At 37.2% G+C, this 14,580-nt stretch overlaps 1 protein-coding gene across 1 annotated transcript in view; it reads right to left on the minus strand.

Moving 5' to 3' along the window:
* The window catches only part of Cog7 (conserved oligomeric Golgi complex subunit 7), a 32,726-nt gene extending 22,147 nt beyond the window's left edge, over positions 1-10,579 (minus strand). Inside the window, exons 1-4 of the mRNA XM_089245864.1 lie at positions 10,422-10,579; positions 5,053-5,142; positions 2,954-2,998; positions 2,371-2,426 (exon numbers count right to left, since the gene is read on the minus strand). Coding sequence (XP_089101990.1) covers positions 2,371-2,426; positions 2,954-2,998; positions 5,053-5,142; positions 10,422-10,424 — 194 coding nt within the window. The 5' untranslated portion in view covers positions 10,425-10,579. The remainder of the gene's footprint in view (positions 1-2,370; positions 2,427-2,953; positions 2,999-5,052; positions 5,143-10,421) is intronic.
* Positions 10,580-14,580: the final 4,001 nt, after the last annotated feature.

Consider the following 14,580-nt stretch of genomic DNA (forward strand, 5'->3'; position numbering starts at 1 on the left):
TTCTTTATCTTTGCATGGATGCTCTTCATCTTCTCAAGGATAAACAAGATTTCTATTAACTGGTTCTGAACAAACAAAACTGCTGGACATCTGTCATTTTTCAGAGAATACTCTATCAAATGCCACACTGCTACTACTATGTAACTGTACCTCGTCAACAGGGTTTGAACCTGGATCCTCAGGATGAGAGTCCAGCACGATGCCCACACGACAGCACAATGGCCAAATGGGACACTGTACACTTTCTTAATTGACTCAAGAATTGGAAACAAAAGCAATAAAATATACATACATTCTTTATTTCATTTAATTAATCATGTTATGTCATGGTAATTCCAAGAATCCATGGGCTATTTGAGCAGTACCCAGAACTAATTGCAAGCATATAAAGTGAAAATCCTATATAAAACAATACCTTCTATAATGATAATTACCAACATAACGATATTACTCTTTCGTCCTGATGCACTTTTCAAAGTATTAGTGTATTCCATCTATAGCAATACTCTTTCCATCTATGACAAAATACTCATCTATACAATAACTCTTTTGCAACTATAATGTTTTTTCCGTCCCTTATCATTATAAAGGTGTTTTGTTGTATGTATGAGGAATGTTCCAAAAGTAAGTTTCATGTAGGCTGAAATAGAAATGACCTAAAGACAAATGATACACATTTTCAGACTTTTCTGAACACACACGGAGGAGGGATGGATTAAAGGTATAAGTGAAGGCGTGCATGCACTGTGTTCCAGAGAAGAGTGAACACTCAGTTGAATTGGAAGCAATATGACAGTGAGATGTTCACTGGAAAAATAATCAAAGAATGAGATACATACCATCACGGAAGAGAATTGTGTTGGCATATACCTATAGCCAATTTAAGGAAAATCTAAAATAATGATGTCATGTATTGTCAAATAGCTGGGCCCCTCATATGCAACATTCCACAAAAGAAGCAATGCAGAAGCTTTAAAGGCTGTCAAGTGCTGGGGAACATAGTTTCATGTGTAAATGTTTTTTAGGTTGACTGTGCAGTTTGACAAATGTTCCAATTTTGTTGGAGACTGTTAAAAAAATAACCTAACATTGCTTTGTGTTCTGATGTGGTATTGTGTCTGTTTGTGATAAAAACTTGCTTTCGAAAAACAAAGATGAAACTGGCTTTCAGAATGCTCCTCATACATATACAGGGTGTTCTGTCAATGGACTGACAAACTCAGAGTTGTTAGTAGGCATCAAGAGGAACAAAAATTGCAATGGAACATGGTGTTGCAAACCACGTTAAGAGGGTGAAAATCACGAAAAATGCACGCAGGCTCTGAGTCCGAAGGAGAAGAAAGGTAGATGTCAGTTGATCGCTGAATACTATAACTCAACTAAATTTAATCTTCTGAACAAAGAAAACTAAAAATTGTTCAAACATATAATTTGAAAAATCTTATGTCTTATGTTATCAAGTCTGCTAACCAAACCCCTCCCCTATTTGAAAGCTATATTTCTGCGAGACATTTTTTTGCGAAATAATAAAAATTACTCAGAAGGCAAAAATTAAAACTTCACAGATTGAGATTTTGTTTATCGATTTGCAGGGTATGGAAAATTCTTTTTTTTTTTAAATCAAAAAACATTTTTATTCTTTCACAAATTTAATCAGTATTTTTTTTTTAAATTAACAAACTCAAAATCTCAATAAATGGAAAGTAAAAAAGTCTAAAGCTTAACAATATTTATGTTGGTATAATATCTATTATTATTTTGAATCAGCAATTGAGGCGTAGAATTCAAGGCTTTACATAAAAAATAATTTCTGTTTTTTAGTCAGGGGGAACCCTAGTGTCACATTGTAATGCATTGAAAATACTTAGTGCAGTTATATATCTAAGTTTAGCTCCCTATATTTTTCTGCAATTTCTTCCATGCATGAAATAAGCCAGCTCTTTTTTCTGCACTACATCTAGGAATTAAGTTTAAGTCTATATTTACCCCAAAGATCTTCTATACTTCTTTTAATCATGAACTTCACCACATATCAATAACATATGCCTACTATACCAGGTTACTTTTACTTCAATATTATTGAAGTTATGTAACGGAAAAATGAAATTTAAATTCTGTGATTTAAATCAATGATTATTTCAAAAAATCAAGTGATTTAAATCATGATTTTAATAATTTAAATCAATCTGATTTAAGCTGGAATATAAATAGAAAGTGACGAAAAAAAAAAGTTCTGAGTCAAATATATCAAATGTGAACAGTTGGGGACACAATTTAGGCCAATTTCGTGAAAATCACCCATTATGATAAATTACATTAAAATAACTGAGTTTCATAATAATAATTTTACCATGAAAAATAGATATGTACCTTGGGATGTTCTGTATGACTTGTTGGGCTGTGCTTTCCAGAGAAATATTGACTTCCTGGAATGAATCAAAGAATTTGTGGATATACAAGTACAATTATCGACTCACTTCAATACACAAGAGTCATTTTTTAATAAATTATAACAATGTGAAGGACACACATGGGAATTTATTAATATTATACATGCAATCCCAGGATTTATTTTTTCTATTCATTGTCACCCAGATTCGAAGTTTGAGATAGAAAGGTATTCAAAGAAAATGCTGCAAAACAGGGAGATGGAGATGCATTGATTTTAAACAGTAAATGCAAGAAATTTTTCCTTCTCTCAGAGATGTTTTTTCGAGATAGAGAAGGTTTCATTCTACTGTATTTGCTAGAAAGTTGGTGAATTTTTTATCATTATTCTTTTATGACTTGGCATCTAGCTGAAGGACACTAACAATCTTATGTATCCTTGATTGACGATACTCTCAAAGAAATTAGGTAAATTTTTATTGACTCTTTTGTCATAGTGGGAAAAAATGGTCGTTGATTTTTTCTCCTTAACAAAATGAATCAAAATATGAGCAGATATTCATACCTGAATCAAAGACTGAAGATTAGTGACAAGCCCTGCTGCAAATTCCTAGAAATAAAGAGAAATATATTGTGAACTTGGGCACGCAAGTTTTTAAAATGTACAGGATAATGAGTTTAAAAACAGTAACCCCACGGTTTTTTGGAATTTTTATCCTCAACATTCATGGCAACTATTTTAATACTGAAAATTATTTGTTTAAATCATTATGATTTTTTTTTTAATTATTCTGTGCTATTTTTAGAGTAAAAGTGAGAAATTGTAATCCTTAAACCTTTCTCACCCAAAGATGGTCTGGATAGAGAGCATGGGTATGTTTTGAAGGCTTTTGTGAATTAGGAATAAGATTAATGATCTCGTCACAGATGGGAACCAGAAAGACAAGTCAAAAATTTCCACTACTACTACTTCACTGTACATGCACCTCGTACACATTACTCTGTGGAATTTCTAAGGAATCTGTATGTGCCGTAATGTGTGTACTGAGTGTATGCGAGAACCTAATGCATAGTTCCCCAAACTTTTAGTTCCATAGCCCCTACTTCAGAAATTTTTTTCCACATCGCCCCCCCCCAACTCAAGCGAACCCATAGGATCCTATGTTATAGTCTCTCACCTTCTATTGCCTCCCCCCATTCCATTGCCCCACCAGGGGGCGATATTGCCCACTTCTGAAACATTGCCCTAATGTATACATGTTGTCAGAGAGTTGTGCATGTTTTATTTTTATTGCTGGTGCAGCCATCTATCTTCCATATTTTGAAGTGAAAATGGTAAATAGTTGGATATACTGTACACACAATAACATTACTTTCAAGCACAGGCATAAAGTTATTGGAAATATTAGGGGGGGGGGAGCAGTGCCGCCTTAACGCATGGCCCGGGGGGGGGGACCTCACAAAAATTAGATGCGGTTGAAATTTTCTGGAATTTACCAGGTAGGGCCTCAGAAAAACCACTTGGCCCGGGTTGTGTATTATCAGTATCCTTGGCTTTGCCTTGTCAATGCTGTTAAGAAGGGGTGTCTGCCAGCCATGCCACACCCCCCCCCCCCCAGATCCTGGAGTCGGGACACTAGGATGAGATTGAGTTTCAAGCTTCCAGCCTTTGAAACTTAATCTTGCTAATTACATGAGGCTCAAAACAGAGCCATCTTAACTCATGCTCATGGAGGAACCAGCTGAGAAGATGGGGAAATACTTGAATTTTCATGTTATTTGAGTATTGTGTTGAATGCCTGCATGCTCTCTGCAGACAGACTTTCTCAAGCAACAGATAACCAACTTCAGCCTACTACCACTAAGCAGCCAACAGGGTTCAATCCTGGATCCACACGATTAGCGAGTCCTTGCATACCAAGCAAATATGATACTTATACACCAGAGATGCACATCCTTTTTTTTATAACACACATTAATAGTGTTTCACCTCAGTAGGTCTTACATGATGAAGAGGTGGGCATAGGAGTTAAGGAACACAGGGAAGAGGTATTCCAAAACTATGACATTCTAACTTGAAAGGTGGAGTTAACCAGCGAGTGGTGAAGTATGGCTGAATGCAAAAGTGAAGTGAAATTAGAAATGCAAAGGGACGACACTGTCGCTGCCTTCTATACTGAATAAGTGACCAATCATCGATCGCATCACTGATTTGCATATATTCTGGATTTCTTTCACCACCATTGAATCGCGATGCAGCTGTAGTGGCCACAGATAGTCAGTTGTGCGTCTCTGGTACGATGTTTACCAATTGCACCAGACAGACTTACGTCACGACATCTGGCGATCTTTGGCAGACACCAAATGTGATATTTAGGTGAGAAGTATTAGGTGATATTTAGGTGAGAAGTATTAGGTGATATTTAGGTGAGAAGTATTAGGTGATATTTAGGTGAGAAGTATTAGGTGATATTTACGTGAAAAGTATTAGGTGATATTAATTGACTTGTGATATTTAGGTGAGAATTATTCAATTAACAACAAAAAATTTACTTTAGAGCACTCATTGTGAATGGGGTGGTACCTCTCCACCCACTCTGGGTGGTTGCACTCTATAGAAGATGAATCACATATTTAAAAAATATAATCGAGACATCAGCTTACCTCTACATTTTCTTTTGCTTCCGGATATTCAAATACACTGTTGAGCCATTCTTTAGGATCAAATGTATCCTTGGAAAAGGCAGAGAGATCCTATTTTCAAGGATAGAAAACATTAACAATAAATATCAAGAATTGTTGTCATAACGAAATACAAACTTGGTTATGGAGATCTCGGTTGAAATGATACCTTGGCTTTCACAACAATAATTGGTGATCCGGGCTGATTCTCATAGAGAATAATGTAAATGGGCCCTTCCTTATAATGTCAATGAAAACACAGCGACTTCGGATATAACAATTTTTCATCACTTTCACTTCTGTCTTTATGGCACTTACTCAAGAAATTCCAGAAGCAAGGCCGGGATTACACCATAAAAGTCTGATGAAAGTTCTTTTAAAAAACTGGAAAAATGCAGCCAATAAGCGTGCCAGTTAGGGGCCATTCAAGTATTACGTAAGCAGATTTTTAGCCATTTTTGACCCCCCCCCCCTCCTTTGTCAGCAAAATTTCGTCAGCAGCTTAGACTATTTCATATCTTCAGAAAGGGTGGTTGATGACGTAAGCAACCTTCAAACCCCCCCACCTTGTCATCGAAAGTCAGCAAATCCGAAACCCCCCCCCTCGATGCTGACGTAATACTTGAATGACCCCTTATGTTCAAGCAAATGTAACCAATAGGCTTGTTCATTGGTTGGTTTTTTTGTCAAGTTTTGTGAAAGATTTTTTATCAAACTTTTATAGTGTAATCCAGGCCTAAAGCTCATCATATTGATGCAATGTTTGTCTGTTGTTTTGTTAATATCCAGTGTTGTGAAAGATTAAATATTTGACACTCAGAAATCGCTAATTGGCATGACCTGTAAATAGGAAATTCTGGATGGATAATGGTAATGGGATATCTTCCTGTAATTTTTTCCTTCTTGACTTTTTCTTTTTTGTACAACTGTCCCGTTTTTCCAATGAAGCTTACTTTAATTCTAAATCTTTACTAAAATCAGGGACAGCTGCAGATCTATAGGGGGGGGGGGGGTGATCAGCAAAATGTGCTAATTTGTGAATTTTTTAAATCTTCTATATGATAATATTGCATTCAATAAATATAGTTATCTTTATCAACGTTTTTGATTAAATATCAAATTCAAGAAAACTTTAACTAAGAAACACAGGAAAACCGGGCACTTTTTTTCCAAAAAAAGTCGGGATTGAGAAAAAACCGGAATTGTCCCAGAAAATACAGGACAAAATGCGAGATGACATATGGTCACCATATTCACAACAGTTTGAAAAATCACCCCTCCCAACAATGACCTCTAGATCCACTCCTAATCAGGGATGAATGTAATTTTCACATTTCGTAAATTATATTATGGTAATTATTACTCCAAATATAACAAACATTCATCCTACATATTTTCCATGCTAATTTTTTTTTTCATGAAATACAGTTTAATTTACTATTTTTTCTTTCACACCGAGCATAACTCGGATCTATGGTCATCGCCATCTATGAGCAATTTACTACCTAGTGATTTGTGCCGGAAGTGTATACGTGTACCTAACAGTCTGAATGCATATCAAGATCTGATTTTTCAGTGCTGCCATCTTCAGAAGAGAAGCTAGTGTAATGATTGAATTGCATTTGTACCGTTTGTAGCTCTGTCACTTTCTGTGGAGAGACTTTTTAAAGGCTCGCATTCACGCCTTGCAGTTGGGAACCACAGAAAATCAACTTCAACAGACCACCACTGCGGTGACAGTGGGGTAGTTTAATTTACTGCATGAAAATGTTGGTTATTCATAATGATAAGCAATACTGCCAGCTAGACATCTTCATCAGTCAGAGCAGTGGGCTAAGACACTATGTTGGTAGTTGAGAGGTTGTGGGTTTGAGCCTAGCTTTATCAAGATGGATGGACATTTTTCCTTTACTTACTTTTTCTACCAGTTCTCATTTGCATTATTTCACTTGCTGTGTTGGTTCTAGAAGTTTCGAGACTACTGTCCAGCTGATTTGCGTGAACTAACTTCCTGCTCTAATCATGTATCTAACCACTCCTCTCAAACAGGGGAAGCTCAGTTTATATTTATTATGCTTGTGGTGCTTAGTGACATTTGGCAGAGGTGCCGGGTAATATAGTAAAGCCAGGCTTTCTAAGGAGCAAGATTTTCTGCATCGTATGAATAGAATAGGATCATTTTGCGTCAGCAGAAACATGTAACTTAATCACACTACGTGTTTGTGTTTTCCTAATGTGGTGCATCAGCTCAGGGCAGTCATATATCATATGGCCCTGGCATCAACTATTCTGTCGTCTGCATGCTTCAAGTTCGCAAAAGAGAAAACACAAAACAAAAATGAAGAGATCTGTGCGGCGCACTATGCATTTTAACTCCTCCAAATGCAATAAGCCAATCACACCTGATGTGAAGCGCTGTCATGAGGCACATATTACGCTTTGTAGGAAAACACTCATCCTAATTGTCATCAGTGAGTGGACGGCGTGTCTGGCAGGGCTGTCGTAAGAGCATCATTGGCCCCTGGGACAAGTGCTTTTTCCGAGGCCATACTTGGCAAATTCCCAAAAAATTCAACTACTTCTGGGTTTTTTAGGCCCTTTTCTTCTCTTGAGGCCCCTGGGCCATGATCGGGTGGGTCCATGGTGGGTCCAACGTGGTGTCAGGCTAGATGATTAACGTTGCATGTGCTGTTAAACATGTTCCTAGGAAAACCCAGCTTAAGTTTGCAACAGTGAAAACCAACATGTCCTATATGACAAACCCTTCGTGACAACATTCAAACAATTTCGTAGACGATACTCACAAAATTCTTGGCAAGAACCAGCAATGTGCTGTAGTTATGATCCCACTTTCTCATATTTTCATCAAATATGATCACCCTGATCATGGTGAAATAACTTTGGTACAGATGCAGTATAATGCAGATCTCCAAGGCCAGTATAATTGCCCTGTTGGGCTGCTGTAATCTAGAATCATCCATTCCATGTGGCTAGTAACGCGGGCAATTCAAACGGCTAACAGCATCTTCTCCTTTTGTGTGTATCATTTGAAATAGCATCATTTCATTTTCCAATGTGTCATTGTCTCGTCACTAGGATATTATCTGGATTATACAGCATACTGTCAGGTTGTATTTTTTCAATGTATTTATTTACATTTTTGTAACTTCTGCTCCTTTTTTGTCATGCCTTCCGTTTTTAGTCTTGTAAATATCATTATTTTTGTTCATTATTTGAGTCTGGATACCCAGAAAGACTTATGTCCTGATCGGTTTATTATTTCAATGTGAGAGTTCGGGTTTTATCTTTTCATACCGAGAATATTATTTATACTATATATTTTTTTTTTTTCAAACCGAGCACAACTCAGGTCTATCGCCATAGGCAATTTATTACCTAGTGAGTTGTGCCGGAAGTGTAAGTGTGTGTACCTAACAGTCTGAGTGCGTATCTAGTTTTGTGTCTGATTTTTCAGTGCTGCCATCTATATCCCAGAAGTGAAGTGAGTGATGTGTAGTGACTGAATATTTGTACTGTTTGTAGGACTGTTGCTCTCTGTGGCGAGACTTTTTAACGGGGAGATCGGCTCGCATTTGCGCCTCGAAGTTGGGAACCACGGAAAACCAACTTCAGCCGACCACCACCGTGGCGACGGTGGGGGGTCAAACCCGGGTCCCCGCAATGCGAGTCCGTCACTATGACCACTCGACCACCACAGCGGCACTATATTATTTGTAATATTATTGTTGATTTCCATTTTTATGTTTTCTATGCTGGCGAATTTTTTTTCGGCGACCGTAGCGTCTGTGCTTGGCGACTTTAGTCCTGGTTATTGGACGTGTTTGGCACCGAAACAAAAAGTCGCTAAATATCTTGATTATACAGCATCTGTTCCCTTGGTTGTAACAACACCTAAGTTACAACGACAAAATTTCCTGGAATCTGCAATGCCGTTATAGCCGAGTTTAACTGAAATATTAAACATGTTGTAGGTATACTAAATGTATGCTAAGCTCAAAACAGTGAAAAAAAGTAAGGAATAAAATTTTTTATCTAGTCTCATCCTTGCACTGGCATATTAAATATTTTTCCCATTTTTTTATATCGAACTTAATTATTTATTTATACAATAATGTTGGTCGAGACCTATACATGAAAAGCCATCACATTATTAATGAAATTTAAACTGAAGAGCCAAAAAAAACTGGTACAGGCATGCGTATGCAAATAAAGAAATATGGAACCAATCAGAGTATGGCGCTGCGGTCGGCAATGCGTATATAACACAACAAGTGTCTGGCATAGTTGTTAGATCGGTTACTGCTGCTACAATGGCAGGTTATCGAGATTTAAGTGAGTTTGAACGTGGTGTTATAGTCGGCGCACGAGAGATGGGACATAGCATCTCCGAGGTAGCGATGAAATTTGGATTTTCACGTACGACCATTTCACGAGTGTACCATGAATATCGGGAATCCGGTAAAAAAATTAAATATACGACATCGCTGCGGCCGGAGAAAGATCATGCAAGAACGGGACCAACGACGACTGACGAGAATCATTAAACGTGACAGAAGTGCAACCCTCCCGCAAATTGCTGCAGATTTCAATGCTGGGCCATCAACAAATGTCAGAGTGCGAACCATTCAACGAAACATCATTGATATGGGCTTTCAGAGCCAAAGGCCCACTCGTGTACCCTTGATGACTGCACAACACAAAGCTTTACACCTCGCCTGGGCCCGACAACACTGACATTGGACCATTGAGGACTGGAAACACGTTGCCTGGTCTGACAAGTCTCGGTTCCAATTGCTTCGAGCTGATGGACGTGTACGGGTATGGAGACAACCTCATGAATCCATGGACCCTACATGTCAACAGGGGACTGTTCAAGCTGGTGGAGGCTATGTGATGGTATGGGGCGTGTGCAGTTGGCGTGATATGGGACCCCTGATGTCCAGAGTTGCTACAAAGTGGCTCCAGGAACACTCTTCTGACTTTAGACACTTCCGCTGGCCACCAAAATCCCCAGATATGAACATTATTGAACGTATCTGGGATGCCTTGCAACGTGCTGTTCAGAAGAGATCTCCACCCCCCTCTTACTCCTACGGATTTATGGACAGCCCTACAGGATTCATGGTGTCAATTACCTCCAGCACTACTTGAGACATTAGTCGAGTCCATGCCACGTTGTGTTGCGGCACTTCTGCGGGCTCGCGGGGGCCCTACACGATATTAGGCAGGTTAACCAGTTTTTTTGGCTCTTCAGTGTATTATGAATTTGTTATTCAAATCAAGTTTCACATATGAAAAAATAACTCATTTTAATATTTTTTAAAAATTACCATTATGATGATCACTTATAAAAAAAAGTTGTATCTGTTTGAAAAAGCAGTTCATTAACTAAATATTCACTAGCGTTCATCAAAAAAAATCTTTATCCATTTATTAGTGAACACCTCGTTTAAATAATCAACCATGTTTGTTTACACTCCACATCAACAAAATTTCTGAACATCTACGGATGTAATGGTTTATTCGCCGAACAGCACTTCCAAGTAAAACAGCTGAACAGTACGTCGACTAACCATATTTGCTCGAGAAAAATACGGGGAAATGGGCATCAGGAAAATACGGAATATTGCCAATTATTGCCAAAAGTAAGCAAAGATACCAATTCGTGCTAAAATCGCAAAAAAGTCGCCGATCGAGGGAAATAAAGCGCCATTCCAAAACTTAGAACCTTAAATTTTTTTTTTTTTTTTTTTGCATTTTTCAGGAGAGACAGGATAACAACTTTCTAATTGGGTTTTCATGCACTTGGGTACTATATAGAAATTATATTATTTTTATATAGTCTATATCAGCGGTTCTCAACCTTTTTTTGACTCACGGAGCCCTTTTTGGTATGTAATTTCTATGGAGGAGCCCTGTAGCCCCTATTTTATACATTCATCAATGTTACTCATTTATTTTTATTATTTAAAAATACTTATAATTATTTTTTTCAAATTGACTTTTTTTTTATAATTTCTTCGAGTGACCGCGGAGCCCCTGGAGAGTGCACACGAATCCCTAAGGGCTCCGCGGAGCACTGGTTGAGAACCGCTGCAATAAATGAAAGAGATAATTTCAGCATGGATGAGATAATTCCAAAATTAATGAAAGAGATAATTTCAGCATTGATAAAAGTGATAATTTCAAAATTAATGGAAAATATTTTCAGTATCAATGAAAGAGATAATAATAAAATTAATGAAATATAATTCCAGAAAGAAGGAAAGAGATAATTCCAGAAAGAAGGAAAGAGATAATTCCAAAATTAATGAGATATAATTTCAGAATCAATGAAAGAAATTATTCCAGAAGTAATGAAAGAAATAATGATTAATAAAGGAAATAATAATTAATAAAGGAAATAATTCCAGAATTAATGAAAGAAAACTCAAGAAATAATGAAGGAAAATTCCAGAAATAATGAAGAAAAATTTCAGAATTAATGAAGGAAAATCCAGAATTGATGAAGGAAAATCCAGAATTGATGAAGGAAAATCCAGAATTGATGAAGGAAAATCCAGAATTGATGAAGGAAATTATTCCACATTAATGAAAGAAATGATTCCAGTATTAATGAAATAAATAATTAAAATTTAATTATTAATAATTAAATAATTAATTAAATTTTAATTATTAATAATTAAATAATTAATTAAATTTTAATTAATAATTAAATAATTAATTAAATTTTAATTATTAATAATTAAATAATTAATTAAATTTTAATATTTAATCTTTTTTCACCTTTATAGATGAGCTCTTTTTTTTTCATTTTTAAAACCCAATGTTTAGAGACGGAACTGTACAATGTACATTTCTATGGGCGAATTGTCAGGCGGAAACTAATTTTCTGGCATTTGATGTTGTCGTTGCGGCGGCTGGATGCTCCCTCCAGTAATATAAGCTCACTGAGCTCAGTGTATAAGCTCGATGCAAGCCTCAGAATCTCTGTCGTCTGCTTCTCTCCAGGTTACTTGTTTTGGACGTCTCCTTGTTTCCCGAAGAAATTACTGAACTGGCAGTTCGAACATCCAGTTCTGTTTGTGAGCTTAGCTTGTAGGGAACCGAACAAACCGTCTGTCGTCTGCTCATTAAGAGGTTCTTTGTTTTGGACGTCTCCTTATGCTCAAATAAAATAACCGAACTTTCAGTTTGAACTTCCAGTTCAGTTTATGAGCTTTGTTTATAAGGAACTAAGCGGAATAAAGAATATAGTTTTTTTACTTCAAACTTCCTCATCACCACATGAGTCACTTTTAAATTTGAGATTAGATGGCAGCACATTAGTATAAAGTGAAGTGTGGAAAAATTCACTTTTACGATCTTACCCGTCGCCTGGTTGTGTAGGTCCTTTGTTTTGGATATCTCTTTGAGTCTTGGATAACATTTGGTTAAGGCCACGATTATGCTACAAAAGTTTTATAGAAGCGCTTATTGATTAAACTTGGACGAAATGGCGGCTTATTCGTCACGCGTTTGAGGTCGGCTTTTTCTTCCTGTTTGCTAAATTTTCAGGGTTTTTTTTTTTCTCTGTTTCGCTTAATTCTTCGCTTTTGTCGTTTTTTTTTCAGTGTTCAAACGTATATATAATATTTATTTTGCTCTTTTTGGTCAACTAGTTAGTATCTGGGGTGTTTCTTCAGTGACGTAGGTGTAGATACTTCTAATACTGCATTGTTCTCTCCCAATGAATACCATCAATCATTGAATTCTCTATCCTCTAATATGTTTTCTCCCATGGAGACATTGAATGACTTACCTTCTACATCGGCGGAAAATAATCTCTGGGTTTCGGACTCTAGGGGCTCCACGGCCGCTCGTTGAAAATAAAAAAGCCAATAAAATTAAAAAAAATAATAATTATAAATATTTTTAAATAGTAAAAATAAATCAGTAACTTTGATGAATAATTAAAAAATTGGCCTATGGGGCTCCGTCATAGAATTTTTTGCTCAAAAGGGCTCCGGGAGTCCCGGAGTTTGAGAACCGCTGATTTATTGTTTTAAATTCCTGTGGATGCCATAAGAAAACAGCGGGGGATTGTGTTTGTTTTTACCGAGTCACGTGATGTTCTGACGAAAGATGTTGGGGACTGGGGCTTTCTCGTTAGCCCCGTTGGGGACACAGTTCTCAGCACTGTCAAGGCGGAGACCGCTGACGTTATACTCTCTCCAGTAATATAAGCTGACTGACTGACTGCCTGACTGAAAATGGACTTTTTGAAGGCTACGAGCGTCTTATTTTCGTGCGCTCTTTTTCTCTTCTAGTAATATAAGCTGACTTCTCCAGTAATATAAGCTCGATGGAGGCTTGATTTATATACTGTTGGTGCTGCCATCTAATCTCGAAATTTCAGGCAACTCATGCGATGATGAAAAAAGAGAGAGAATTCTTTGTTGGTCACTCACATACTTGCATACTGCTTTGGTCACTCACATACTTGCATACTGCTTTGGTCACTCACATACTTGCATACTGCTTTGGTCACTCACATACTTGCATACTGCTTTGGTCACTCACATACTTGCATACTGCTTTGGTCACTCACATACTTGCATACTGCTTTGGTCACTCACATGCTTGCATACTCTCTAGGTCAGGGGTTTCCAATGTAAAACTTCTCGTGGTGCCCTTGATAGGCTGTTCCGCGGAAACCGTGATCATAATGAGGCTGTTCTACGGAAAACAAACAAATTTTTGAATATTTTATCCAAATAAAAAAAAAGGTGTGTCCTTAGTGCCGTCGCAACAGCATCATAGCTCCAGGGCAAAATGAAAGAGGGCTTAGGCAACACCTATTGATTTACATGTTTATTGTAACAAATCATTATGCCAGATCTAATCGTGGAAGCCCTTATGCGAATGAGTTCCGTGCCGGGGTGAGATTCATGTGTTAAGATGGCACGGCGTGCCCCGTAGAGTACACGTAAATTCTGCAATTCAAGAATCTTCACTTCTAGTGGATAAAAAATTTCCAAAAAGAAGAAAAAACATCGTTTTTAGGTGTCATTCAAATATTACGTCATCATCGATTGGGGGAGCGGGGTTCGGATTTGCTGACTTTTGATGACAAGGGGGAGGGGGGGGGTTTATAATGCTTACGTCATCAACCACCCTTTATGAAAATATGAGTTATGATTCAGAGGGGCAGAGCTGATGACAAAATTTTTCTGACGGGGGGGGGGGGTCAAAAATGGCTAAAAAGTTGCTTACGTAATGCTTGAACAGCCCCTTAAGAACTTAATTATAATTCTGATGAAATGTAAAATGTAATTCACGAACTTCTGGAGCTTCAGATTCGAAAAATTCGATGCAAAAAAATGCAATGCTACTGTTTCTAATTTGTTCAGTCATCCAAAATGGTGTGATTTTTTTTTTTTTCAAATGACACTATATCTCGTCGTTAAAATTCAGAATAAAAAAACGTTTTGCGAGAGTATTAGTAAC

The sequence above is a fragment of the Pholcus phalangioides genome, unplaced genomic scaffold (genome assembly GCF_987345545.1).
Source record: "Pholcus phalangioides strain wild (caught in Gottingen) unplaced genomic scaffold, Ppha-v1.0 ptg000016l_1, whole genome shotgun sequence".
NCBI classification, from domain to species: Eukaryota; Metazoa; Arthropoda; class Arachnida; order Araneae; family Pholcidae; genus Pholcus; species Pholcus phalangioides.